Here is a 27,332-nt window from a genome sequence, read left to right as displayed (position 1 = left end):
GCAGCGGGGGGGTGGCAAGGTAGGGGACAGCCCGCGAAGCTCCGCCGGTGCGGGCTGCTTTTCGTCCTCGTTCTCCTGCGTGCGGGGCGCTGAGGACCGGCCATGGTGAAGGTGTCGTTCAACTCTGCGTTGGCGCAGAAGGAGGCGGCAAAGAAGGAGGAGGAGAACAGCCAGGTGCTGATCCTGCCGCCGGACGCCAAGGTGAGGGCGGCGGTGGGACCGACCCTCCGGGGCCCCCGGCGCCGGGCGCTCCTCTCCGCTCCGCCGCGCTCGGCAGGGCTGCCCGGGGAGGGCAGCGCGGCGGGGACGCTGCCGTGCTTTGTACGCCCCTTGCCCGCGGCGATGGCCCCCGGGCGGGTCGGGGGGAGGCTGCGCGGCGGTGCGCCCCGCCGCCCCATCGGCTCACGCTTCTAAAATGGCTGACAGGGCGAGCTTCTCGGCTCCGCTTCTCCCGACTCCGGGGATCTCTGTGGTGGCTCCGTTTTTCTGTTTGTTTCGTTGGAGGTTTTTGTTGGGGTTTTGTTCTGGAGGCTTTTTTTTTGTTAGCCCGTACAGCGCGTAGACCGCGGCCACCTCGGCTTTCGGGGCCGGCTGCGCGCCCGCTCCCGCAGCCCCCTGGCTGTGTTGGGCCGGCGGTGGGAGCTGGGTTGTGAGGAGAGGGCGGGTCGTGCCCGCTGTTCCCCCCGCTGCCATCCCCTCCGGCCGCCCGGCGGGGCCCGGCCGGCTGCTGGCGAGCTCCCGGAGCCCGGATGCTCCAGGGCAAGGGAGCGCTTGGAGGGTGAAGTTGGGGGTTCGGCCGCGCTTATGCCGCAGCGTGTTCGCAGAGCCTGGTGGTTGTGTGGTGCGGAGAACTTCGCCTCGGAACTTAAATAAAGGAACAAAGAACTGCCTCCCCCCGCCCCAAAACAGCACCCAAACTCCGGGCGCTGCTGTCGCCTCCCCTCTGCTAAAAGCAACGAAGAAAAAAACACCAGCGGCTTTTAAAGTTTCTGAAGTGCAAAACTGCCTAGAGTATAAAGGGTTTTAGTTGCAATTTTTATGCTCCCGTAATCAAAACCAGTTTTTAATTCGGAGTAGGGTAATTTGCTCTAAGCTCTTTCAAAAGGGAATGAAAACTTGAAAAATGGCCAGCTGCACATAAACAGTGTCTTGCTGTTTTCATTTGCTTTTACAGTCTCTTGTGCATCAGGCCTCTGAGTTAACAGATTGGCTCTTCAAAAGCGATAGCGTTTATTAATTTCCTAAATCTTTGTGGTGAATTTCTGCCTAGGAAGACAGTGTCTGTTCAGTTTGTAGCATGAAGTTCTGCCCTGGTGCAGCTTTTGCTGTGATTTTGATGGGGCCAGGTTCTTCACCTGCAGAATCCACTGTCATTTCACGGCCGATGGGAACCAGAAGGGTGCTTCTAGTGACATCTCCCTGATACAGCAAGTGGTTAAATTTCACACTTCCACTGAGCATACTGCACTTTCAGATAAAACTCTGACCAGAGTATTTAAGTCTCTAGAACAGTGTGCCACAACAGATGAGACAGTACTGTTGCTCTGATTGCCTGCAATTATACGAAATCCATTAGGTGCTCGTGTTCCTGGAGGAGTGCTATTCTCCAGGAAGTAGTGGCTTCCCTGAGCCCAGATTAAGCTGTAGAATTCCTTCCTGACCCCAGGTTTGGTGGTCAGTTTGACACCAAGCACATAAGCAAGACACAAGCTACATGTTCCAGAAAATGGGTTTTTCTTATTACCTTGGAATCCAGACCTGCCCTGGATGATGTTTGTTTCCAGATAGCCTACCAAATTTGGCTTGTTTTTCTGCTGCTAAACAAACAAAATACATCTGGCTAATTGTACACTGGGGAACAAATCCTCCCGACCCCATCCAGATACTGACGGAAGCATGTCATTTGACTATGATTTCCTTAATGTGGAGCTGTAAATTCTAGCAGCTGAGGATTACATACAAAATCTGCCTTAACTTTGGTTTCCTTGCCTAGAAATGAGACTTGTAAATATTTATTAACCAGGTCAAAAGGCGGTCTGATCTCACAGTAGCTACTTAAAAGTTCTTGCACTGCTGTCAGGGGATGAACACGCCTGAACGAAGCTTGAAACACTCCTAAAATAGCTTGCTAGGAGGGGATGCTCAGTACAGATGAAAATTCCAAAAACAAATGAGCGCTCTTGAGGGATGAGTCTTTGACATTCTCCTTGACACATTTCTATCTTTTGCCTGCAGAACTGCAAACCTGCACCTAACAGTGTGCAAAATTCTCGAGTAAGCTTTTTTTGAGCTTTTGTATTTTAAAGCATCAATAAAAGCAGATCTGGTACAGTAGCATTGTCTGTAGTTTTTGTAGAGCAGGCTGTGCAATCCATGCAGGATTAACAGTAGTGAAACAAACAGTGCCATGTAGCTCTAGAGATACTGTGATTCTTCAAGTCCGCGAGCTTATTCTCAGATCTTTGGGTGGGGGGGCTGGGTGGAAAGGAACTGAGGGCCGTTGTAAAACTTGATACCTTTGAGGTAAGTGCAAGATCCACTCTTTGAACTTTGCCTTCTCGAATACAAGTGCATTAGAAACAGATCTTCCCCCACCCTTCCATAGCTTCAATTGCCTATGCAGCTCTTTGGAGGAAAGGGAAGAAAATAAACCACATCTGACAAATGCATTATTCATATCACGTTGCTGCTGGAAAGCCCTTCACTTCAAGTGAGGTTTGGAGGCAGTGTGGGAATGTATATTGGAAAAAAGAATTCTGGTAGACTGAAAAAGGTCACATCTCCAAAACAGCATATATGGGACATTTGTTTTCCCTTCTCCTACATTGTTTCTGTAGGAAAATAATTAGATCTGGATCACAAGTGTAAACATGAAAAATATTGCAACATTTTATGAGGCTTTCTTTTATGAACAAAGTCCTGGAAGGCATTCTGGACTTAAGTGAAGGGAAGACCCTAAGAAGCGGCTCAACAGAATTGCACTATCACAATTTTATTACCAAGAACTTAAAAATATTTGAGCTACAGATATTAGTAAACTAGTTGACATTAATGAATAAAGCCGAATACTCTGAAATGTCAAGAAAATAAAAATTCATGGAATGAGCTTTTGGGCTAATTCTTTGACAGTCTCATTCTGCTGCTTTTCCCAGCACAGTGCCTTGAAGATTGCCACTCTGCCATTGCAGGATTACTCTCAAATACATAATCTTCCAAGGATTTAGCAAAGAGAATTTGCAGCTAAAATATGCCGATGATACAGCATAGAAATACTCTAATCTTGCAAAACATTGCCCAGTAACCTCTGATGCAGATACTAATCGGAAATTAATCAGGGAAGGTAAGACAGGAAGAGGCAAGAAGAGTAGGGGATGTGTCACGGAAACAATGTCTTAAAAAAAAGGTTTTGCAGAAGGCAGTGGTCTTAGGCTTTGGAATATGTTACTTAAAAAGGAGTTGAAAAATCTAGAGTGCTAATCCCGTCTCTGCATAAATCATTGCTCGGTATTATGACATGTAGTGAAAGTGTCTCCATAATTACTGTAGGCAACCATTACAACTCTGTAATGTTGTAATGTTTTTGTTGTTGGGATGGTACTTCTATGCTGTAATTCTTGGCCAAAATACAGAATACTCCTGGTGAAGGGTCTTGGTCCACATTTCATTTTCCATTTTGCTCATTGTCTTTACAATAGGGTGTTTTATGACCCAGTTTCCCAACAAACAAACAATGTGTGGTCTTTTAACATTTCTCCCTACAATAGATCTTTGGAGAGCCAAAGATGGTTCTGAGCATAGCTGAAGTCTTCAGACATTTTATAAAGGCCATTCAGTATATTAAGCCTTCCCAAAAATCTTCATGCCCTCAGTGACTCAGGATGTTGCTCCCTTCTGCGAGGTTCAGTGGCAACCCTTTAAAAAACTATTTTTTTCTTTTTGGGTTGCTCAACATGGTGCATCTTTACCACATCCAGCTTTGTGCACAGAGGCTGTGGATTCACACATATGTATGGTGGCTGACCATTGGATAACTGCATGTGCAGAGAGTTCAATGTAGAAGTGTAAATGTTAAGAATTTTAAAAGCAGCAGCTTTCTGGATTTATTCCTTATAAGAACATTATTACTCTGACCTTTAAAATTAGCCTTCTTTAGCTTAATCTTGCCTAAAGCATACTAAAATTGACATTTTTTTAACACAGAGTGAAGGGATCCACCTAGAAAATACTGTTCAGCAACAACTAGTGAGCACTATTTTGCGGTGTAGAAAAACCCTCAGATTTTGTGTAATTGGTGTTAAATATTTCTGAAATAAAGGCATTCACTTTACAGTTTTTTACATATCTATATACATATATATGTATACAAAAGCTACTGTATCCACTAAAAAAATAGTAATTCGTTTATTATTTTGCTGTCAGGAAAGCAGGTTTTCACACTTTATGGAATGTCCCTGTAGCTGTGTGATTTAGGATTGTTTTGTTTGGTTTTCAGTTCTTTTTTTCTTTCAGGAGTTCCCATATTCCCTTTATAGGCTTTCTCCAGCCAAATTTCTATAGGCCTTACACCAGATGCCATTGGGGAAAGAGCAGTCTTTATATTTTCCTCTATTTTCTGTGATGCAACTAGGTCATTCAACCAACCAGCTTCTGCTATCTGTCAGAGCATTGTGGAGATTAAGACATGATTATTTAAAGAGGACCAGAAGTAAAAAATCCTAACAGAGTAAATTCTCTCCCCCTTCTCCCAGATGTTGCTAAAATTTTAATGAAAATGCACCAAACCATAGATGAAAACCCTCCAGTTTCAGGCACAAAAAGTAGCCAGGGCTTGTTCTGTTATTTTATTGAATATTTATTGAATATTTATTGACTGAATGGGTACCCAAAAACATAAATTAGGGTAAAATGGGTTTTATTGAACAAAATTTGTGTTGTTAATGAGGGACTTCTCCTAAGAAAAGTCCCTCATTAACAACACAAATTTTCTCCTAATAAAGAAGCCTTCTGGCTGATACCTTCCCCTCATTTTTTTTACATTATGAATTTGTGCTACTGGTTAAGTAGTGCAGCTTCCTGAACATAAGGTAACTGTGGCCTTGAGACTTTTGGCTCCTAAAGCTATTCCTTAAAGGCTGCCAGCAATTGGGACAATACTAAAAAACCAAGATCTCTAAAAGTTTGTGGTGCTCCTTTGACAATCTCTTGCTATTTTTAAGTGAGTTCAGGGATTTGGAATTACAAAATCCAAAATGTGATCTGGAGGAGCTTGTGTCATCCCAACAATGGGCACGAACCTGTGGGACAGAGGAGTTCTGTCAGTGCTCCATATCTCACTTCCTTTTCTGTCTCTCATAACCTCCTGACCTGAATAACAAATACAAAGTTTTAGTTGAGAAACACAACCATTTCCCAGAAGAATTACATTTAATGTTTCAAACAGGATGTGTTCTGCCAGACCTTTGTGATAACTGCTTCATCAGTTGTTTGTATCATTCGTGTTTTTGGCTGACTGAGCAAGAGTTGATGGCTGTACCATAGAGCTCGTGTGAACTCAGTGCAGGGATGACTAGAGAGACAACGTGAATACTTTCTACAGTTCTAAATAGTTTCTCTTCAGTTTCCCAAACTTTTACTTGGCTGAAACCCCTTGCCTGAAAAATGTGTTTGGAGAACTTTTTTTCCCCTTAATATCATCATATGGAAAGGTCTCTAATTAGGTGATGCTTTATTTAGTGCAGCATCTAGAAAAACTATCCTGCACTGTAATGTATCTTTACAGTAAATGCCAGAAGTACTTCTCTTACATTCACTCCAGTCTTTCTGTGTTGCAATACTCTTTTTGATAAGCCTCAAGAAACTAGTTTAGATATTAACGTTGCATAGCAGTATGAAGAATACCACTTAAACAGAGGCTGTTGAAATGAAAGTTCTGTTCAGTGGAAAAGATCAAGTTAAATTAGTTAATTTCTGAAGATGTGGATGAAAATGAAAAGCTGAGCTCTCCTGTGAAAATCATTTGAAAGAAAATTTTCTTGGAATCAGCAGTATTTTCAAGGGAAATGATTTCGACTCATTCCCTTATAATGAATATTTAATCCAACATGTGAACATCAAGGAAAGTTTAATTTCAAAATGTAATGTGTATATATGTTTTTCTTCTGTTAAGTATTTTAATGAAATGTTTGAAGTTGCAAATGTAACCTAACAGTTGTGTTTTTATAGATTATTTTCTATTTTCAGATTTATTTTCTTTGTTATTTGTGTAGGTTTTTTCCTTTTTTTTTTTTCTTATCAGCATTTTAGTAAATGTTGATGCTAATAGCCTTTGGGATGGGGGGCATGTAAGAATGGTTAGCATACTTACCTCCAGTAATGTTTTCAGGTAACTGTTCTGCAGTTGTGGTTTTGGAATATTTGTCAGCTTTATATATATTTTCTAGCCAGTAGCTACAGGCATCAGATAGCTCTTCATAAAAAGAAAATAGTCCTCTCTGTGACCCTCAGAAAATACCTTCAAATACAAATAATGCATTTTTAAGTCCTAGTAATTTTAAATATTCTTTATTCTGCACTTCCAAAAACATTATGACATTTAAAAAATGTAACTACAGCTGGGATAAGTAATTATGTGTTTTGTTACTTATTGCACAGATTCCTTTTTCTTCTCCTTATTTTTTTTCTTCCCTTCCTTCTCTTGTACTGTGATTGACAAAGGTTAGCATTATCTGCTTTTAGTCTCCTGATCTGTATGAATAATACAGCATTCATTTTCTTACTATTTATGTACTGCTTTTTATCCTCAGTGGAAATTACTTTGAATCTACAGATGAAAAGCATGCTAATTTATAAAATTCGGATATCTGTCCTAATTTTACAGATGTGGTAAACCAAAGGAATGAGATAATTAATAAGATTGAGCACTGCAATGAAGTCAGAAATGGTTTTGTGGCAGACATCATGTGATCTAGGTAGGGTTTGGGCCACAACGGGCATACAGAAAAGCACTAGGTCCTTCCTGAGTGATCCATGTGTCATCTACAAGCAAGGGTCCTCTGTGCAACAGCTGTACAAAATTCATCATGACAAAATGCCAAAGTCATATTTGTCCAACAGTTATTATAGAGATCTTGAAAGAAAAAAAAATTAGTATCTTGTTTGTCCTTTCCATGTAGTGTCAGTGTGTGTGTGTGTACACAAATATTTTTCTAAAGTTGATATATTATTAAGTATGCAATACATATAATTTCATATATATATACACACACAAAAATAAAACCCACAGGCATTTTAAGAGTAGAGTTCCTTGAATGCAAGTCTTTGGTTAATTTGCGGTTGTCTTTGTCCTAGTCTTCAGCAAACTCCTGCTTTGATGGCAGCTTTCTGCTCTTTTGTGGGTAGAATGAGATGGTGAATGACTGTGAAAAAAGAGCAGGCTGGGGAGATCATAACTGGGAGGGGTCAGTGATCTCTGGGGTGGATCTCATATAGTTGCTGAATCACTAAGGCCTGCTTATTTATTTATTTATTTATTTTAAAAGATAAAGCCTACACAAAAATAGAAAACCCTTGCCCTTACACATTTGAAAATGCAGCAGCTTTTGCAAGGTTGTGAGGCCAAACACAACTCGGAGGCTGCTGCACAATGCAGTGAGTTGTCTTGCCTAAGATTGGCAGTTTTGGGAAGCTCTTGGTGAGGTGTTTGAACGCTGTCCAGGTCTGTGATCCTGCAGGGTGTGATGCTGCGGGGTGCTGGGCACTAGAGTGTGTGCTCCACTTCAGACTTGGAATAGTCTACCTGCAGTGAAGCCCTTCAGATTGTTACAACAGTTTTGTCTAGAAAGAGGGCATAATTAAACATCAGCCTTCCAAGGTCAGCTCTCCTGTGCTGATACTCATAACTGCTACAATTAAATGCTATTCTGTATTTGCATATAGAATAGTTTCCACTCGGAGAACTGTGCTTGCTGTTCAGGTACTATTGCATTCTAATTCACTAATACATGTATTAGCAGAGTATGTGCTTGAGGACAGGGCTGCCATTTACAAGAGCCTCAACAGACTACAGTAATGGGCTGAATAAAATCTCATGAGTTTCAGAAATAGCAAACGTCAAGTCCTGTACCTGGAGGAGACTCATCCCAGCCATCAGGATACACAGGCTGGGAAGTTGCTCTGCTTGAAAAAGACCCAGGGCTTTTGATGGACAGTCAGCTGGACACTAGTCACTGACATCACTGAAGGCTGAGAGATGTCTGATCCAAAAAAAGACAGCAACAAACTGGTGTGAGTCCAGCAGGGGCCACCGCAATAGCCAGAGGCTGGAGGTTACACCCTGTGAGGAGCGGCCGAGGGAGTGGGGCTTGTTCAACCCAGAGATGAAACTGCCGCAGGGAGGACTTCACAGCAGCCTCCCAGTGCCTGGGGAGGTGACTGAAAAGACAGTGGTCATAAATTTAAAAAAGAGAGCTTCTGACTGATAGAAGCAAAATATTTTTCAGTCTTGAGGAGAACTGAATGCTGCTGAGGAAATTGCCCCGAGAAGCTTTGAAGTGTCAGTCTTAGCGGTTTTCAAACCTTGACTGGTCAAGAGCCCTGAGCAACCTAGACAGGCTTCAGAGTTTGCCCTCCTTTGAAGCAGGACTACAGACCTCACAAGTGGGTTTTGTGATGCTGGATTCTACTTCTGAGAGAAACTGAGACACAGCCTTTGTAACTTGCTTGAGATGACATACCATCTGTGGCTGAACTGGGAATAGAGTTATTAAATTCCGAGGCTCAGTGGTGCATATGTGCATGCTAATGAGATCTCTTGGGTGAAAGAGTCAACGCCACTTGGGAAAATAGCCTTGAGAGAAATCTAGGTTAAATTCACATAGCGTTCCATCATATTGATGTCTGAGAATCAGGCAGTCATAGGAAAAAATAAATTTCAGATATAAGTGAGCAGGGTAAGGTAGAAACAGGGATTGAAACAATCAAGGTCAAAGAGATAATTTAGTATTGATCCATTTAAAGTGGAATAGGAACCTTCTAAGTTCCTGTTTTCAAACACTGATCTCATTCAGGATAAAGATGAAAGAAATACTTCATTAAAGTTATAGATTGATTTTGTGTAGTTTTTGTGAGTATAGTAGAATGTAAGTCAGTTGTAGGTCAAAAAGTGCAGGTGGCTAAAGGTTTTATTTTGGCAATGTTTAAAAACTAAGCATTTTTCAAAATTGGACAGTTTAATGAAATGCCATGTTTGGTATGCTGTAACTTTAAAGAGTGTGGTGATTTTGTTTCCTGAGAGCAAAGTGCATTCTGAAGAATGTCCCATATGACTTCTTAGGCTTGAGGGATTTTGTTTAAAAAATTAATCCCTCTTTCCAGATACCTGTGCAGGCTTTCAACCTGCATGTTTTGGTCTATCACTTGCAAACTTGCACCAGAACACGTCTCTTTCCTTTAATTATATGAGAAAACTAAGTTTGGAATGCAGAACAAATTTCCGTCATTCCAGTTTATGAAAATATGTAGACAAATTCAGCAATATTAATATATTTTCTAAATCTGATTTCCACCCTGAGCATCCAGACATTTAGAGGCAAGACATTTTCCAAATGTTGTAGGCTTTGTTGAAGTTTTCATGGCAGGGAGTGGGGAGAAGGGAGAAGAATGATAAAACTCCAAAGTGAAGTAAAGGATGTGTGGAGCGTTATTACTTGTCTAGCACAGACCCACACAGACCCAACACTCCTGGAAGTCTGATTTTTTTTTTTTTTTTTTCTTAAATGAAGCAAGTGGTTAGAGTTATTTGTTAGTCTTCATCCTCTATAGTATTAGTGTTACTTAAAAACTGCAGATGTGTATCACAGAATGTCTGTGATACATTGCAGGTCATCTGGGCCAACTTCCCTGCTCTAGCAGGACCACCTGCAGCTGGTTGCTTGGGACCACCTCCAGTCAGCTTCTGAGTATCTCCAAGGATAAAAGGCTCCACAGTCTCCTTGGGCAAGCTATGCCAGTGTTTGGGGTCATGAAGTAAAAGAAGTGTTTGTCATGTTCAGTAGGAGTATAAGATGATATTAAGGTCCTGTAGTGTTAATATATCTGTACAGAAGAAGACTCAGGAGGGCAGTACTTGCCCTGACAGTTTGCAATGAAAATGCAGGCCAAGAGCCACAGGAGTGCCGTGCTGGTTGATGTGGCAGACCAAAGTGCTGTGGCCGTAGCCCAGCTCCTCTTCACCAGAGGGTGGCGATGACTGGTTTATCTTAGGGCAACGGTGAAGGGAGGAAATGGAGATAAGATGTGCCCAGTTACTCTGCCTGTGGCAGATACTGGAGAGCTCTGCTTTGGGTGGGGAAAGATACAGGGGGCATAGACATAGGATAAGTGCCCAGAGAAGGAAGCTGGTAGGACTTGAAACTGGACAGAGAAGAGGAACAATCTGGGAAACACCGCTTGAAGAAAACAGTCAAATACAGTGTGTGGTTAGTTGTACATTTGCTGTAGACAGCCTGAGATGAGGATAGTCAAAAGTGCAGGTGAATCACCTGAAAAGAAGTCTTTGCGTGGTCTAAAAATACAACTTCCAGGCCATTTAAGTACCCTGTCACTTTCTAGTCCATGTAAGACCAGAGCTAACAATGATTCATCTTAATGCTAGTCCAAAATTTAACCAAAACAGCAATTTGAATAGTTACAGGCTTTTTCCTTCTTTACCCATTTCTTTACCAGAGAGTAAAAGTAAAGAGTCTTTACCAGCTCTTTAATTGTTGACTGCCATCAGGTTTTGCAGTCTCTTATCTCAGAAATGAAGGCAGTGTTTAGGTAAATCAGGATTACTCATGTTGGTTAGGAGTTGCTGGATTACTCTTCAAGACATGTTTCTTTTGCTCTCCCTCTATCACATAGCTGTGGATGAACTGCTGATTCCTGTCCTTAACATTCACTTTACAGTTGTAATTTTCCTTTACTTCCTGCAGAAAATTTGAACTCATCATGTTCCAACATGTTTCTGAGTTTTATTTCTTGCTCCCCTACTCTTGCCTGTTTTCCAATTTTTGTTCTCTTTTCACCTCTGTCTCTCCCAATACATGCAGCTACAGCTACCTTCCTACCCACCAGCTCTCATTACCCTTCTAAGATGACCTTGAGCTGGCTGCTTATACTGATGTTTTTATTCTGTTATAGTTACGATGTTTGAACAATGAAATGAGTCATTTGACAGACACTGTATGTTTTAATAAGACTCCCCCATTATTTCGTCAAAGATAATATTCAACCAATTAAAACAACCTTGGACTTTGAACTTGTAAAGCTCCTGGAATTCAGTTTCTTCTTACTTCTGAATTTCCCAGTGCTGTCTAAAAGATTTTGTATATACTATTTCAAAGACCATATACAGATGCAAGAAATAGAAGAAGAGGCTAATAGTACCAACTGCCTAATGGATAATTCTAATTGATTTATCTCCTTGGTTATTCAGGCTACGTGACTACAGTGAACAGCAGCACAACTAAGGTCGTGTTTTCATGTTGTTCCTTAGGCAGAGAGCCTTTGGTCCGATTGACAAGTCTCTGTCCATCGTGACAGAAGAACTGGCAGAACAGGCAGTGTTGGCACTTGCAATGTTCAGGTATCAACTGCATATAAACAGCCATAGCTTGTTTCCTGGACAAGCAAGAAATCTCTGAAGCATCTATTGTATATAGAGTGGTTTTTCCCAGCTAGCAAGTTAAAAGATGATTGTACTTAAATTTTAAATTTAATTTTATTAGTAAGCATAGAATTGCTGTTTTAGAGGCAGATCAGTATGATCGCCTTCCAGATTTGTAGCATCTGCCAAGTGAGGAGTCTTGCAAAAGCCTGCCTTAATTTCCCATCTGCAGCAAGTAATAAATAGAATACCAGGCTTGGAGCAGTCTTCAGGCAGGAATACCATTGAAGGAATGCAGAGCTCTTTCTAAATTAAGTTCATTTTAAATTGACTTTCTTTTGTGAGGATTTTCTACAGATGTCATATTTACAAGTCAGAGCAGGAGAGCCTGACCAACAGAATTCAGTTTATACAGCTATTGGTCAGTATTTTATTTAAAGACTTTTTAGCTTTTCTCATTAAAAAACACTTCTAGGGAGTCATCATTAACTTCCCTTCTTCCCGCTCCACAAATTAAAGCTGCAGTTGGTCAATATTTGCCTTCAGGAAACCCACTGTGTTCTGTCCGTCCATGTGAGCTAAGTGGCGCACAGAGGACCTTGGAGGAAAAACTGTTCTGAACAGCTTACAGCCAGTTCTACCCACATAAACTGTAAGCTTTTATATATGTGTTTGTGTATATGTAATAATGTTATTCTCACATGCATAATTATGGATGTTTTGTGTATTATGCTGCAGACATTTTTAGTAATGTTTGTAATACTCAGTAATGCTCTGCATCTGGTTTCTCTGTGGATCAAAGACTCTTCATTCCAAAAGACATTTCCCCCTCCCATAATTATTTTTATTGCTATCTTATCTATTTTTAAATTTGGGACATTATCTTTTGCATAGCTGTCCAGCAGTCATACAGTATTCTGGACTTCTCACAGAATGTTGTCCGTCATATCTGGTTTAGATAGATGTGTCCTTAAATTCTGCAAAGGAGCAAGGTCTGATAATCTTCTCACTCATTTTAATATGAACTAGACATATGCCTTGTAAGTTTACAGACTGCTTTACTTTTATAATGTTAAAGCAATTATATTCCACTATGTACAAAAACCCACAAGGGGAAAATCTAAGTAATTATCAAGTCTAATTATATACATTTGTGGCTCAGCATTGGAGCTTCTTAGAATACATTTGTGATATTACCCCAAACATGAATTTGGCCATTCTAAAATACAGAATTTATTAAAGAAAAAAAAAAAAGGGTAGCATTAAAATTGAACTGAAAAGAGCAAGAGAATATATGGCCACTAGCCATTAATAACTGATACTGTTTGCAAGTTTATGGGGTTATTAACTTTTTCTTTTTTTAATTTACTGCAGAACAGTAAATGCTAATTGTCATTAAAATGTTCTTGTGCACATCTCTCTGTAGTTGAGAATGTTCTGATAGTTTGTGGTATCATGTGCCCATCTGACAAGTGTTTCATGGTTTTAGTAAGGAGGCAGAGAGCAGTTTTACGTTCACTGCAGTGGTCACCAATGAAGGGACCTGTTCTGAAAACTTATCACTTCCTTCTGAGAAGACCCTAGATTTGAATCTTGCTAGTCTCAGATAATAGAGAATTTAATACTTGTTTTCTGTCTGAGAGGAAATTGTTACTGCAGAGCTTGATGCTATTCGGGTTGGGAAGTCCTGAACCATTTAATTTCAGCACTGTAGGATTTAGTGTACAAGAGGCAGAGAGATGCTTGTGTTTCATGTCTTATCCATGGGAAATAGGCTAATCAAATGTTTTCCAATTAGAACAATCAAGGGAAACAAGCCAGTTTGGGGCCTGCATCCAGTTCCTCTTAAGGCATTTTGCATAGATGAATTTTGTGGCATCACCTTAAGGCTGAGGATTCACAAGAGAGTTGAAAGTACATGGGGCAGGGATGAAGCAGAAGAGAGGAAAGAAAGGGACCAGGACAGTAATTATTTATTACTGCTCACAGAAGTAGAGAGGCGTATTTTTAGAGGTCAGTGTTCACCTCAAGTACATGATGCTTTCTTTTGTGAGATACCTCTGGCAGTGGAAAGCTGGCCTAGAGAAAAATTAGTCATTGAGGCTGCAGTCTCATGTTGTGCTCTGGCTTCAGAAGTCAACGCTGCTGCCGGGGAACAAAGTGCAGCTGTAACCATATGGGGAGAAGCGCTAATTCAGCACTGTCCCTCTTAGTGGGGATCTGCTTTCACTTAATGGGTTTTTTTTCAGAACATGAGTCACCTGGAAGGAGGTTGAGCATCCATTGCACTTCCTTCTTTTGCAGTGCAGAGGGTCAGATTTTTATAGCAAGGGACAAATTATTCTTTTGGGTCAATACAGCCCAAACGAAGCTGTTATGGCAACAATACAAAAGCTTAGAGAGCTTAGCCATGGGTCAGCTACATATATAATTTGGCTTCAGTAAATTATTTATAATATTTTAATTTAAGCTGGTTTTAAACTGTGTGACAATGTACTTAGTTTTCAGGCTAGGAAGTCAATTCTTTGTTCTCTTTCAGTAGCATAAAATCTTTTCAGTGTTGTCAATTTCAGGTTCTACCTGTGCTAAGGTGCTGTGCTTTCTTTCATTCTCCTAAGCAGGAGCCTAAACTGGGCTTGAACTCATGCTCTGAATTTAATGGGCTGTTTTTGGTAGGCTGGGGACAAATGAATGATAGGCACAAAATAGCTTAATGTGCCGCCACAAGGGACACCTTCAGAAATAATAATGATAGCCTTTAGCTGGTGGTAAAGGATAAAAGAGTTGTATTAATCCCATAGTTTACATCTGTCATCTCATATATCAAAGCAAAATTATTTAAGGTGGAATACTGATAAACTTGTCCTTCAGGTTCCGCCTAACATCGTTAAAGAGTAAAAGTTACTTTCTTTTTTTCTGATTATTTTGGTGGCTTGTGGAAAATTGAGCTGACATTAACCCCCATTTCCAGGTAGGTGTTCATACTCTGCCTTCCTCACCATTTCCCAGGTGCATGTTTTCTTAGTCTTTTTGGACTTAAAAAATAATGAAAACAATGGAAGAGGCATTTATTCCATTAATGGAGAATTCTGGTTGAAGTTAAAAAGGTGTGGGGGATGAAAACAGGTCTAGGAAAGAATAAAGATACTCTTTATGCTCTTTACTATTGTGTTCCAAAGGCAGTTTACTATCCCTTTTTTTGGCATTAACTTAGCAAGGTTTAAGTGACAACTATTACAAAAAGTTTCAATCAGATGTCCTGTATGCTTTGAAATACCTAGGGAAATAGTCACCTAATGATACAGGGCAACATAAAAATAAAAATCCTTGGTTTACCTGGTTTAGATTTATAATTGAGATGATTTATAGAAGAATCCACAGTGACTCTCAATGGGACCTGAGAGTTAATTAGATTAGCATGGGTATTATGTCCTATTCTCAGTCTTTGCAAAGAGCCAGGTTAAAAATCAGGCAGCTAGTAATCCTGTAATTTTTTACACTGAATTTCTTAAATAATTGGTACTCTATAAAAGTGTTAAAAAGTTGTTTCTTGTCTTTACATTGTGTCTTTTCAGTCCACAGCGAATGTTATTTTGCTGATTTCACTTTGCCTTGTGATGTATCCCAGAAATGCTGGTTTGAAGGGGCCTCTGGAAGTCATCTGCTGCAGCCTCCCTTTAGAAACAGGATGGTTGCCAAAGCAAGATTAGCCGTGGCTTTCTCTAGTTGAGTCTTGAAAACCTCCAAAGATGGAGATTTCACAATCTGATTTACTATGGTATTTAGCAAGGTAAAGTAAATTAAAATGTGTGAAATATCTTCAGTTTGACTCTAAATAGTTCTGAATCAGATTTTGGCAGCCGTTGCCTGGGAAAGAAGCTACATTGCCACTTCTGTATGAAAGGTAATTGCAGTGTACTGTAAAAGGTGGGTTTCACATCACTTAATTTTAGCTGCATATGAATTAGGTACCTACTTTGTTAACCAAGGAATTTCCCTCTGTAATCAGTGAAAAGAAGTAAGTCTCTCCAAAATGCTACTTACCCTTCTCTGGGATAGCTGAGTCATCCCCAGGAAGTGGCACTTTCTCCCACCATTTACAGAGAGGGTCCTCTTTCCATTTGGTGTCAGACTTGCTTCAGCCAGATAAGGGGAATTCCTTCCTAACTGGGCCTAGGCACTGGGTACTGTACCCATACCTTTGCTCAAGTGAGGTATCATCTTAATTAGCAAATGCAGCAAAAAGACCCAACGCATCAGACAGAACATTGGCCAACTATGGCTGTCAAAGCCTTCTCAAGTGCTTCTGTCCTGCTCTTCCTCAGTTTTCTTGTTTGGTGTTTTTTTGTTCATTCAGTTGTAATGATTTTGCCCTGGTCGTCATTCTACGTTACTGTTTTGTGGTTTCAAAAGGGATAATGAATTTCTTTGTATTTATTTGAATTGAGATGTTTTCCCAGGATTATCTTGGCTTGGAACAGGGTAGTTCAAAGCTGGATTTTTAAAGTTTATTATTATTATTATTATTATTGTCTTTATTACTTTGTGTATGAGTTAACGCAAACGCTTGGGGGAGGAAAGAGCATTGTAATGTGGCTCATAGAGGAAAGATTTTGCAAGCAGCAGTTTATTGCTTAGGATGCCTGTGGGGACAGCATGGTTATGCAAACTAGTGCCCTAAAGGGGAAACATCCTGTCATTCCTTCAGTATTACAGAACAGCAGATAGAGCAGAAAGCTTCCTTAACAACAACTTACAAAGCATCTTTATATCGTTTTCATTCCCACCCTCGCTATTCTGCCAGCCAAGTTGTGGTAAAGACTGTTTTGTTCTGATGGAACAACATGGGAAAGGATATATTTTGCTGCTGTTACTGCCTTTGATCTTTTGTTGTTTCTTGGGTTCACTTATATTGCATATACTAAGGTAAAACAGAATCTGACCTTTTTGAGTTGACTTCCTCGATCTGCTGTTGCCTGAGAATGCATATTTTTCTGTCTGCAACCTGGGAAGTGATTCTGTGCATTATTAGGTATCTCAGGAGATTTTGTTGTATTTTTCTCTCTAGTTGGCTGATTTAGTCAGTGATGATGGCACTAAAAGTACAAGTTTTACTAAACCTCAATTTAAATAGACGTGTTTTAAATTTTACCAAATAAGGTAGTTTTCTAAACACTTGTGCTAAAGTGCATACAGCCTTTTCTGGTGGATGCAGTGTTTGTATTTGCTGAGCCTGAATTATCTGCTCTCTTACCTGCCTTGGGAACAGTGTGTTGAAGGTCCCTCTCTGATACCTTGCAGGACCCTGAGGATGCTGTGCCTGTTGGACAGAGGAGGGCCTGGTGCTGGTGCATGTGCTTTGGATTGGCCTTTATGCTGGCTGGTGTGTTCCTGGGTGGTGCCTATCTGTACAAATATTTTGCATTCCAGGTAAGTCACATACTCATTATGAGAGGGCTGTTTTTCTCTGTGGGAAGAGGAGCAACAGACTGTTCTTTTTGTGTTACATTTAGAAGAGGAGGAACAGACTAAACCAAAAGAAGTAAACTATTTTTTTCTTTCCAAAACTTCATGTTTTCCAAAGGCCAGAGTGTTGCCTTCTCTGAAGTTAGCTATCAGCAGAGGAAAGCAGGAGTGAAGCTGGCAAATAAAGGAGAGCAACAGTTTTGAAAACCTCACTTTGCAGAGAAAAGATTGTATCTAAATAGGACTTGGGTTTAGGAGCCCCAGTGGTGTCCCAGATTTTTATCTACTCTCTTTTCTCTTTTGCAATGCCAAGTACTGGAGGTGGATTAACCCCTTGAAAGCCTCCTTGTTTGATCCCAGGTTTCCTAACACATGAGGTACTGCTAATGTACAGGAAAGGAGCTGCATGTGAAAGCACCGTGGCGACTCTCCCCTTCCCTAGCCTCCACATGGCTAAGAAATATGGGCCCTGCAGGGGACTTGAGAAAAGCACAGTCAGTGTGGTTTTAACATGCCCTGTCAAGTCTAATCCACACTGACAAGATTAGACCTCTAACAAAATGTATTTTCAGTCTTTTAACAAATAGCACTGCTGCAAGAGGAGCTCTGTGAAGGCAGCAGTGCCTGGGAAATGGAGCATTTACCTGAAACATGGGAGATCTGAGTTAAATACTGTCTGTCTTGGGGGGAGTTGTCACTGGGCAGTGTTGGATGTGCTGTTGCCCAAGTGGTGGGAGCACATCCTCCCTGCTTCAGAAACTGCTGGGGTTGCAAGATCACAGAGCCAGAAAGGGAGAGGGTAAGCAAAACATGAATCTCTCTAGCCCACTGGTTTGACCACCTAATTACAATATAAAAAAATCATGTTCTTGTCCCTGATAGCAGGACTGTTACTTTTCCCCCATTTTTGTAGCTGCTAATGTGGAAATCCAAGTGATTAAACTTGAGAAATTCTAGCTGAACTTGCAGTTTGTAGTCTATTTGGCTATCACATTAACCAAATTTACAGGGGATAAGTAATGTTGCCAACCATGCTGCTTAAACAGCACAGCTTATCCTGGTGGGTGGATTAACGAGCTGAGGAGCTGAAGGCCATTTCTAATGCACATTTCACCCGTGCTTAGCATTGGATGCTCCACCTTTCACCTGCCAGTGAGATGAAACTGGAAGTGCCATTTAGTTCAAACATGTGCTGCATGTTTATGAGTCAGATCTGCGTTAAAAGAAACATTCAGGAATTGAGCTGACATTGCACTGAAGACACGTTTTCAGCGTAAAATTTTGATGGCATGTGCATATGCAGAGTTCTATATTTCTAAAACTATTTGGTGTGTAAATTTGGTACATGACTTTCTCTGACTCAGAACTGTATTTTGCACTTCACTTAGGTAGCCTGCCACGTTACTGTGGCAGAAGGACACAAATCAGTTATTTCAATTTCTCTTTTTACCTTTTTGGTCCTGTTGTAGACAGCAGCTAGCTCCTGCTTTGGTGTATGAATCAAATTAAAGGCAAAAAAATTCATTTAGTCTGACAAGTTTTTCTTCAGAGAATATTACTTTTAAACTTCTCCATTACTGATCTTTTTGTTGCTGGGTTGTTTACTATTTTTAGCAGGGTGGTGTGTATTTCTGTGGAATAAAGTACATTGAAGATGGCTTAAGTTTACCTGAGGCTGGGGCAGAGGCTCAGACTGCTCGCTACCACACAATTGAGCAAAATATTCAGATCCTGGAGGAGGAAGATGTTGAGTTTATCAGTGTGCCAGTCCCTGAATTTGCTGATAGCGATCCTGCTGATATCGTCCACGACTTCCACCGGGTAAGAAATATGTCTGAAGAAGTTGAAACCATTTAAAACTTGAAAAATGTTCCCTCTCAGTCATCCTGATAAATATGCTCATTTGTTATGGTGGGGGAAAGCAGAGGGGTGGAGGAGGCAGCAGAAATGTTTTGATCAGCAGCAGGCTGCAAGCAGTTATTAACTGGGCATAAAGTACAGCACAATGTAGTCATCATCAGGTAGTGTGCAAACCACCATTTGCAAATACAATTCTGTTTTTGGAAAGGGAAAAATCTTGGCTCTATTTGCTGTCCTTAGTATGAGAAACGAAAGAGAATATTGTTCTTGATCTGCTGAATCAACTGAGCCAGAATTTGACCAACTGCTGTGATGCCAAGAGAAATTTGGAAAGGGCTGAGGTAGCTTTGACATCAGCTTGTAGGGGCTGATTGCATCTGACGTCACTGGGTGTGTTCAAGCACTCCTAGAGGTGCTCTCCTAGCATAGCTCAAACCTCCAAAGCAGCAGCAGAAGGAGAAGGACCATGGAAGAGAGCTCATTTTCCAGATAACCACAGGAAGCCAAAGTTTAATTTCTTTGTGCACCACAGGCTACTACGATTCCTAGAGGCACTGAACTAGGGTTTCAAAGCTATCTTCTTTTTTTTTGGAGATATAAACTTGATTGATAGGAATCATGATAATAAAATTCTGTTAAGGCACTTGACAGGCCTACGGCTCTCAGTGTTAAGAGCAGCTGTAAAACAATTAGAAGCCTTCCTTTTCTGTATCAGCATGGTTGGAGCTGTCTGATGGCAGTGAAATGTTGTACAGCTGGTTTTCAGGAAGCTAAATCTCTGAACATTTGAAGACTTCGCTGAACAGCTTTTTTTAAGCTAAGCTGAAAAAGAATAGGGAAGTGTCCTATTTTTTATGCAAACTTAGGAGTTTAAAGTGCTATCTGTCAAATATTCATTGCCAGATTTGGAGGAAAACATTGCTTGCTCAAACTATGTAATTCAAATAATATTTCAGAATATATTTAGGGACCTTCTGTTAAGAGTTAGAATAAAGACTCTAAAGAGGGAAAACTGGAAAATGAAAAAAAGAAAGCAGCATCTAAGAAGCACGTAAGAACAATATAATATTAAAAATTTACTTTTTGATTTAATAAGTTAAAGGCTTTGCTCTAAAGGTCAGTGCAAGGGTCATTTGCCATAGATACAGCACTTGCTCCATTTAATGAGATTAGCTGCACTGATGATTGCTGTCCTGGCATTATTTCATCTGTTGGGCCCCTGGTGCTCAGTATTTTATATACAATACACAGCCTCAGAGCTTTCAGCAGCTAGACGTAACATCTTCTTTAGCAAGAACAGGTGCAGTAAAACACAGCTCAGTGAACAGGGTTACAGGATTCATCAGGGTAATTCCCTGAGCTTTTTATCAACTAATGGCAAATTCTGCCATTCAGGTACTGTATAAAGATAATAATTCTGCTATGAATAATCATTAACCTTGCAAGTCAGTCGTATTTTTGGAACCTAAAATTACTTTTGTTGTATTATCTGTAGCAATTTTATTTTCCTTCTGTGTTTTGTTCTTAGAGCAGCATTTCCTCTTTTAAACTACAACAAAATATAAAAGCATGAAGATTAGAGCCCTGTTTTTTCACAATGAAGGCACTAGGCATAAATGAATGCTGTACTTGTTTCCATAACAGCTCAGGTACACCTTTGTAGTTTCCTTGCTTGGTGCATTTGAGCTCCTCATTGCCTGCTGCCTTGCCCAAATCCCTGTTGAAAATATAAACTCTCATCAAGTCTGCCCTTTACTTGTGCTTTTACTTGCCCTAAGGTTGGAGTTTGTTGGACAGACTTTACAGTGAACAAAAGAATAATTTGAAGAACAGCACAAGGCAATAGCAGTTCAGCAACGTCTGTTTGTCAGTTTTCTGATCTTCTTGTTGTTTTAATGAAAATAAATGTTTTCTCAACAGAGACTCACTGCCTATCTTGACCTTAGCCTGGATAAGTGCTATGTGATTCCTCTGAACACTTCAGTTGTTATGCCACCAAAAAATTTCCTGGAGCTGCTCATCAATATTAAGGTATGATTAAATCACAAGTAATTTGTTCTTAAGACAGGAACAAGTAGAAGTTTGGGTTTTTTCCCTTCTGCAGAACTCTGACATTCACAAAAGGCACATGATTGCTAGAGGTCTTTGCAAAGAGAAAAAAAGTCTGTAACCTACTTAGACAATGATCTACAATCATGAAGGATTCATTAATTCAGAGGAAGGCAAAAAAATCTGATTTTCTTCAGTGCTATAGATTTGGCTGACAAAATCATGTAAATGTGGTGTAGCTGGACTCTTTGATAGTAGTCTGTGTTTTTTAATTTATAATCCCTTGTGACTGAAGTTTCCATAAAGCATGGACTAAGACTTGTTAGCTGAGAGGCATGGAGTAGATAAGAGCGGGAAATGCTTTTAACAGGGGCATTGTTTAGAGTCTAGGGCTGGCCCCCGCTTCGATCCAGTGGCTTGTGGGTGATGCACATGAGATGTGTTGGATCTGCTGTGCACTTTACATAATGTATGCTTTCAGTTGCAGATTTAAATAGTATTTACCTTGGGTTCTGGCCTTCTGGTTTCTTCACAGAACAGCAAAATAGTCAGTAGGGAAGAGAGCTGATGAAATGTGTCTAAGATTTGGGGAGAATGTTTAAATATTTTACCTAGCTTTTGTAACTTCAGAACAGTTACAACATCTCTCAGTTTGCATTTTTCAAAAAAGGCTTTGGAATTAGTACTCCAGGAAACATTTTAGTCATTTCTGAGTGGTTTGTATGTATAAATAAATATCATATGAAAAGTTACTACAAGTAAGTCCTTTGCTGCTTTTTTGCTTCCTATTTTGAGACTGGCTATTTAACCACATTTTCATTTCCTGTACATAAGAATAATGTGGTGTCTGTAAAACTCAGTGACCCCATTTTTTTTTTTTGTCTGTGCTGTTTTCTTTCCATTTTTAGATCACACAAATTCCACCATTAAAATCTGTTAATTTCCTAGTTAGTCTTTAGTACTGAATCAAATGTGCTTGGTTTACAAGTAAGAGGATAACCAGGCATCACGCATTTAACTGAAAATCTGTGCAGAAGCAAACAGTTTTGATCATTGTCCCCAACAGTGGGTGCCCTAATTTTAAGAGACATCTGCTTAATTCTCATTGTATTAACAAAAAGCTGTGGGCATTTGATGTCACAGAAAATCAGGCTAAAGGTTTGTAACTGGAATTTGGAAAACTATGCTGCAGATACATAAAGAGAGTAAATACTGTCCTGCAGTCATACTGGTTGCACCAGCAAAAAAAATGTATGAAATAAATGTGTTAGTTTCACTAAAATGAGCTCTAAATACATGCAGAGGGTATTTTATGTACATGGAGGAACATGGGCTGTTCTGATATTTAAGAAACACTATAATTTTAGCCTAAAGTTCAACATTTCTGCATATTGATACAGTTGGCTCCAGTGTGCAGACATGAAAGGCCTCCTTTGTTTCTTTGGGAAACAAAACTGAAACCTAGATATATTTGTTCATCCACCTCATTCCCACTGCTGGGCCAACTGGCTAATTTTAACTGTAGACAGTGCACAGGATGTCTCAAAAATGATATTTGGGGCTATGCCGTATCCCAGTGCTGGGTAATTGCTCCTGCAGCAACTGGGCAGAGGAGATTCCTGCACTGAGTTTCTTCTCCTCCTGTCCTACCCAGGGAGGACTGAGAAGGCTGGGTCCAGGATGGGCTGGGAGGTCCCGTGGTTTGGAGGGCACGAGCCCAGAAGTGTCCTTGCAGGCTGCCCCCCACCCCTTGCAGGCTGAGGACCCCCAGTGCAGTCCTCAGCACTGCTGCCATCCTACCAGTGCCCTGCACTGCTGGTGTGCTCTGGCACTCCCTCAGGGCTCCTTCCTGAGATTCGAGAGACCAGGAGTTAAGATGCAGTAATTTGCAGGGATTTAATTACAAAATAATGAATGGAATAATTTGGGAGAGTGATGTTTGCTACGCTGTTACTTACAGGAAAAAAGTTGCTGTTGTTTTCCTCATAGTATATATTGAAGAAAATATTCATAGTTTATTCATTAATGCAAAATTTAAAGTGAATTTTATGCAGACCTTTCTTTCTTTACTGGGAATAATAGCATTTAATCAGCTTCTCAACATGTCACTGGAACTGAAAAGATGATCTTGTTTCAGAAATGTCAAGTTGTTTATTGTCGCTAAAAAATACAGGGGTCTTTCACAACAGAATCTGAATTTGTTTTCACAATAACTGATCATTTTAAAAGCAAGGAACACCTTCACGTTGCTATAGATTAGAACCACTCTTAGCAAGATTTCTTAATATTTTTAAAAATAGATGATTATTTAATAGTGGTGGTATTAGAAAACTGGCTGGCAGTCTGTGTATCTTCAGCCATGTACAGTGAGGTGTGCACAGAGCCAGATTCCTCCATCATTTCATCTGTGACAGAATAATACTGGAGGGACTTGGGAAGCCTTTGCAGGGAGAGAGACATTGTGGCTCTCCCATTTTTCAGTGTATTGCATTGAAACACCTGATGTCCCACTTTGATTTGCAATAGCTTTCCACATAAACAGCTGTGTGAGTTGCCATAATAACTTGCAGGGATAGATGGTCTTGTCTTGGCTTTGGTTTGAGAGCAGTGACCCATGCTGTGAATAAGTTCAAGGCTTCCCAACCCCATGGACTGCAGCTGGACTATACTGCAGCTGATCTGCTTCATCGGCCAGAGTATCTCTGTGTGGATCATGGTTCTGCCAACTCCTGCTTGGGTGTTGTTCCCACTGAGGTCTGGTGGGCTGTTACTAATTAAGTGAAAACTTTGGATGATCATTTCAGAACTGGCCTGTGACAGTGGGTACCCCTAGGAAAAAAAAAAAAAAAAAACAAAACCTGCTGGAGGCTGATGTTACTGTAGCAGGACAGCAGTGGGTGTTTGCAGCAATGGAAGTTCTGTGACCTTTTTGCATGTAATTGTTACGTGTTTCTGTACTGTAGTAAAGTTTGCACATTTAGAATAAAAGTCAGTGGATAACACGTATTTTGAAATAATTCAAATATACGTTGAAGAAAAACACTGCAAAGTGTTTCTTGTGTACTCAGATCATGAAGAGATGGCTTTTGACAGAGCTGTTACGTTTTTGTTCAACAGGCTGGAACATACTTGCCTCAGTCCTATTTGATTCATGAGCAGATGATTGTTACTGATCGCATTGAAAATGTGGATCAGCTGGGATTCTTTATTTACCGCCTCTGCCGCGGCAAGGAAACCTACAAACTACAGCGCAAGGAAGCCATGAAAGGTAAACGCTCCTCCCGCAGTCTGGTGTGTTGGTGTGTTCAAAGAAGACTCTAATTAAAGCAAGGCTTGCTTATTGCACTGACCCGCTCTGTGGGCCTCAGTGTGTCTGCTATTTTCTTGTGTAGGTGTGGAAATAAGTCGTGTCATGGTGCAAAAGTGCTCGAGGTCCTCATGACCTAGGAGTGCCAAAATGTCTCGTGTGTGTGCATGGGTGTGTTTGTGGAGCTCAGGCTGTCATTGATGCTCTTCTTCAGTCTTGAACCCTAAACCACCCACCCTGAACCAAAGAAAAGTCTTTGATATAGGAGAAGCTTTAGCCTTATAGTCCAAGTACAGAATTGCGGGTTCTTTTTGTCATTAAAGCCATCTATACATTGTTACGTGTCTTCCTATTTGTGTCAGTGAAATGTCAATAAGAGCTTGTCTTCATAGGAAAATTATAGTGCATGCTACTTTTTTATGGAAAAATGGCTGAAAAACATTATTTGGAAGAGTCTTGAAGAACTATTAAATACTGCCTTAAAATTTGCATTTAGATGTTACTTGGATTTGCTTTTTAGTGGTTTTGGTTTTTTTGCTTTTTGGTTGTTTGATTTCTTGCTGTTGTGTAATCTGCATGTGGTGTGCAAGTGCACACCAAAGCATTTTAATTGCTTCTGTCATGTTGTGAGACCTGACTGCTTGGGAAAACAAAGAGAAGAAATACAATTTATAAAACCAGTTTAGATTGATGTTTGAAAATGAAAAGGTTTTAATAGCAAAATCCAATTAAAAAATTAGTATGTTTATCCTGTAGTAATAAATGTCCCTACAAGCATTTTTACAGATGCACAGAGAGGGAGATTGGGAACTGATCTGAGTTAAAAACTAGCCAGTGGAGGGTTTCGGCAGCTTGGTTTTCACTAAACCAGTACTGGAATTTGGTTCACCACACTTTCAGGATCATTCCCTGCTAATTGTTTTTCTACGTCTCAGTGTGTGCCTGTGTGTGTTTTGTTGGAGGGGAGGATTGGAGAGGGGTAGTTCTGATTTCTGGTGACATCTTATCATAGCAAATGTAAAACTTCTGTCTCTGATGTACCTCAGCCCTTCTTCTCTTGACACTCTGTTCTTTACCAATACAACAGGAATTCAGAAGCGTGAAGCCATCAACTGCCGAAAGATTCGACACTTTGAGAACAAGTTTGCTATGGAAACACTCATCTGTGAACAGTAATGAGGAATAGTACTGTTACAGGAGATTTAAAAAGTACAGTATGACCCCACCCTTTGTATTGTGTGCAGTGATTCTTTTTAAAAATCTTCTTTTATGTAAGTAGTGGACAGGGCTTTCTTGCTGAACACACCTTCCATACTTCTCATCTCATGATACATGTAAAATCAATATGTTTTAGTTTTCTCCTTATTTTCAGGTGTGGTGTTCTTCTTATATTTGAATAGGAACTGTATAAAGACTTAGTTGCTAGTGCATCTCATGTGAATCTCAAATACTAGGAAGAAGAAGAAATCTTCGAAATATCCACCAGTTTTTAAATAAGCAAAATTGAAAAAAATTATTAATGTACAAATGGACTGCAAGAGCTACTTCTAACTGTAATATTACCTGCTATATAGTTTGTTACAGCATATAGACAAACCTGTATTTGACTCTCCTAACCAAGTGCAATTTGTTTTGTTCTTAAAATATTGTCATATTTACCTTTTTGAGATTGATTTCTGACTTGATGTTTTAAAATGGCAAGTGTTTGCTGTAACAATCTTTTAGAAAATTAAGAAGTAACTTATGTTACTAACTTGTATATAATCCATGTATGTGCAATGGAAAATAAACCTTATAAACCTGTTTGTCTAAAAGTCTTGTGTTTTCTTCTGGATTCCAGTTTACTACTGTATTATTTTCAAGAAGAGGGGACTGCAGTTAAAATGGATACATTTTACTTGAAGTGCTGTTTCTAAAGATAGAATAGATAGTTGAGAAATTAAATACAAACAGAGAAACATGCTTCTCTGTCCCTTTTCAATTAAAGGCAAAACTGTGCTGCTTGCTGAAATTCTAAAGGGGTATTTCCACAACACATATAATCAGAGTGGGGATCCAAAGCTGATCTAACATGTTATTAATGTCTGAAATCCCTGTCCTGCATGTTTGTCAAGCGATGGGCATCATCCAGCGTATGCCGTGAGTCAGACTGACCCAGCTGAGAGCCAGGAGTGTTCACTACCTGCAGGACTTTGCCGTTCCCTTTGTTCCCCATCATGGTGTTCCTGCCAGCCTGTGCCACTGAGCTGTGCCAGGTAACCTGGGGCTTGCTCAAATATCACCAATACTAATCTGTATCGTGCCATTTACACTTAAAACTGCTATTCTTAAGGCAAGATTGATTTTCTTTTTTTCTAATACAATTTGGATCCTTGTAATGCCAGCTTTTCTAGGGGAGAGTGCAGAGTAAGATGTGTAGGATGAGTAAGATGTACTTGCTGTTTTGAAGCTGTTTGCCAGAAAAAATACAGGACAGAAAAAAAGGAGTAACATTAAAAAAACAAGGCTGAAAAATCTCCCCCTAGATGCACTTGAGAGCTTCCATGACATGGGAACTGACTTGTCTCCTGGCCAAATTTTGAGCATTAATTAATCAGAAAAGTAGGAATGTTTATAGAATTATTACATATTTGAAAAAAAAAAAAAAAACCTAAAACACTGTTTAATCTATTTTTAAATAATATACAACATAGGTGTCCGAATAATTTGTCTTAAGTTAATTCAGTCATGAGACTTTGTACTAATCTTATTTTTCATCTTTTAAAGGATCTTTTCTTAATACAGTGGGAGGATGCTTTACTGTTTTTGGAGCTATTATACAATTGTAAACATGCTATGATCCAGCTTCCTGCTATTGTGAATGTTTAGACTGAGATAAAATAATTTGTTTTAAAGGAAGTTGCCTAAATACACAGTACTTTTTTTTTTATTCATCTGCATGTGGTTTAATTTACTTATTGGTCCTGGTGTAAGTGCATTATATGTAAAACAAAAAGTACAACTGCT

At 40.0% G+C, this 27,332-nt stretch overlaps 1 protein-coding gene across 2 annotated transcripts; it reads left to right on the top strand.

Annotated features, from left to right (window-relative positions):
* On the top strand, positions 1 to 26,140 carry ITM2B (integral membrane protein 2B). Of its 2 annotated transcripts, none has more exons than XM_053971336.1 (6): positions 1 to 201; positions 16,946 to 17,074; positions 18,728 to 18,931; positions 20,891 to 21,001; positions 24,137 to 24,287; positions 25,414 to 26,140. In XM_053971336.1, exons 1-6 carry the CDS (start codon positions 103 to 105, stop codon positions 25,500 to 25,502), a joined length of 783 nt encoding a protein of 260 aa, XP_053827311.1. In that variant the 5' UTR covers positions 1 to 102; the 3' UTR covers positions 25,503 to 26,140. The 2 variants fall into 2 exon arrangements, with proteins under 2 accessions (XP_053827311.1, XP_053827310.1); XM_053971335.1 differs by having other exon boundaries at positions 18,725 to 18,931.
* The last annotated feature ends 1,192 nt before the right edge of the window (positions 26,141 to 27,332 follow it).

The sequence above is a fragment of the Vidua macroura genome, chromosome 2, assembly GCF_024509145.1.
Source record: "Vidua macroura isolate BioBank_ID:100142 chromosome 2, ASM2450914v1, whole genome shotgun sequence".
NCBI classification, from domain to species: domain Eukaryota; kingdom Metazoa; phylum Chordata; class Aves; order Passeriformes; family Viduidae; genus Vidua; species Vidua macroura.
This window is presented reverse-complemented; position numbering and strand designations above follow the sequence as displayed.

Bases quoted from the DNA above. Each gene is read 5' to 3' on its own strand.
- ITM2B (XM_053971335.1), top strand. From the start codon at position 103: ATGGTGAAGGTGTCGTTCAACTCTGCGTTGGCGCAGAAGGAGGCGGCA. The intron at 202-16,945 runs GTGAGGGCGGCG...GATACCTTGCAG, and splicing joins TCCTGCCGCCGGACGCCAAG to GACCCTGAGGATGCTGTGCC. The intron at 21,002-24,136 runs GTATGATTAAAT...TTTGTTCAACAG, and splicing joins AGCTGCTCATCAATATTAAG to GCTGGAACATACTTGCCTCA.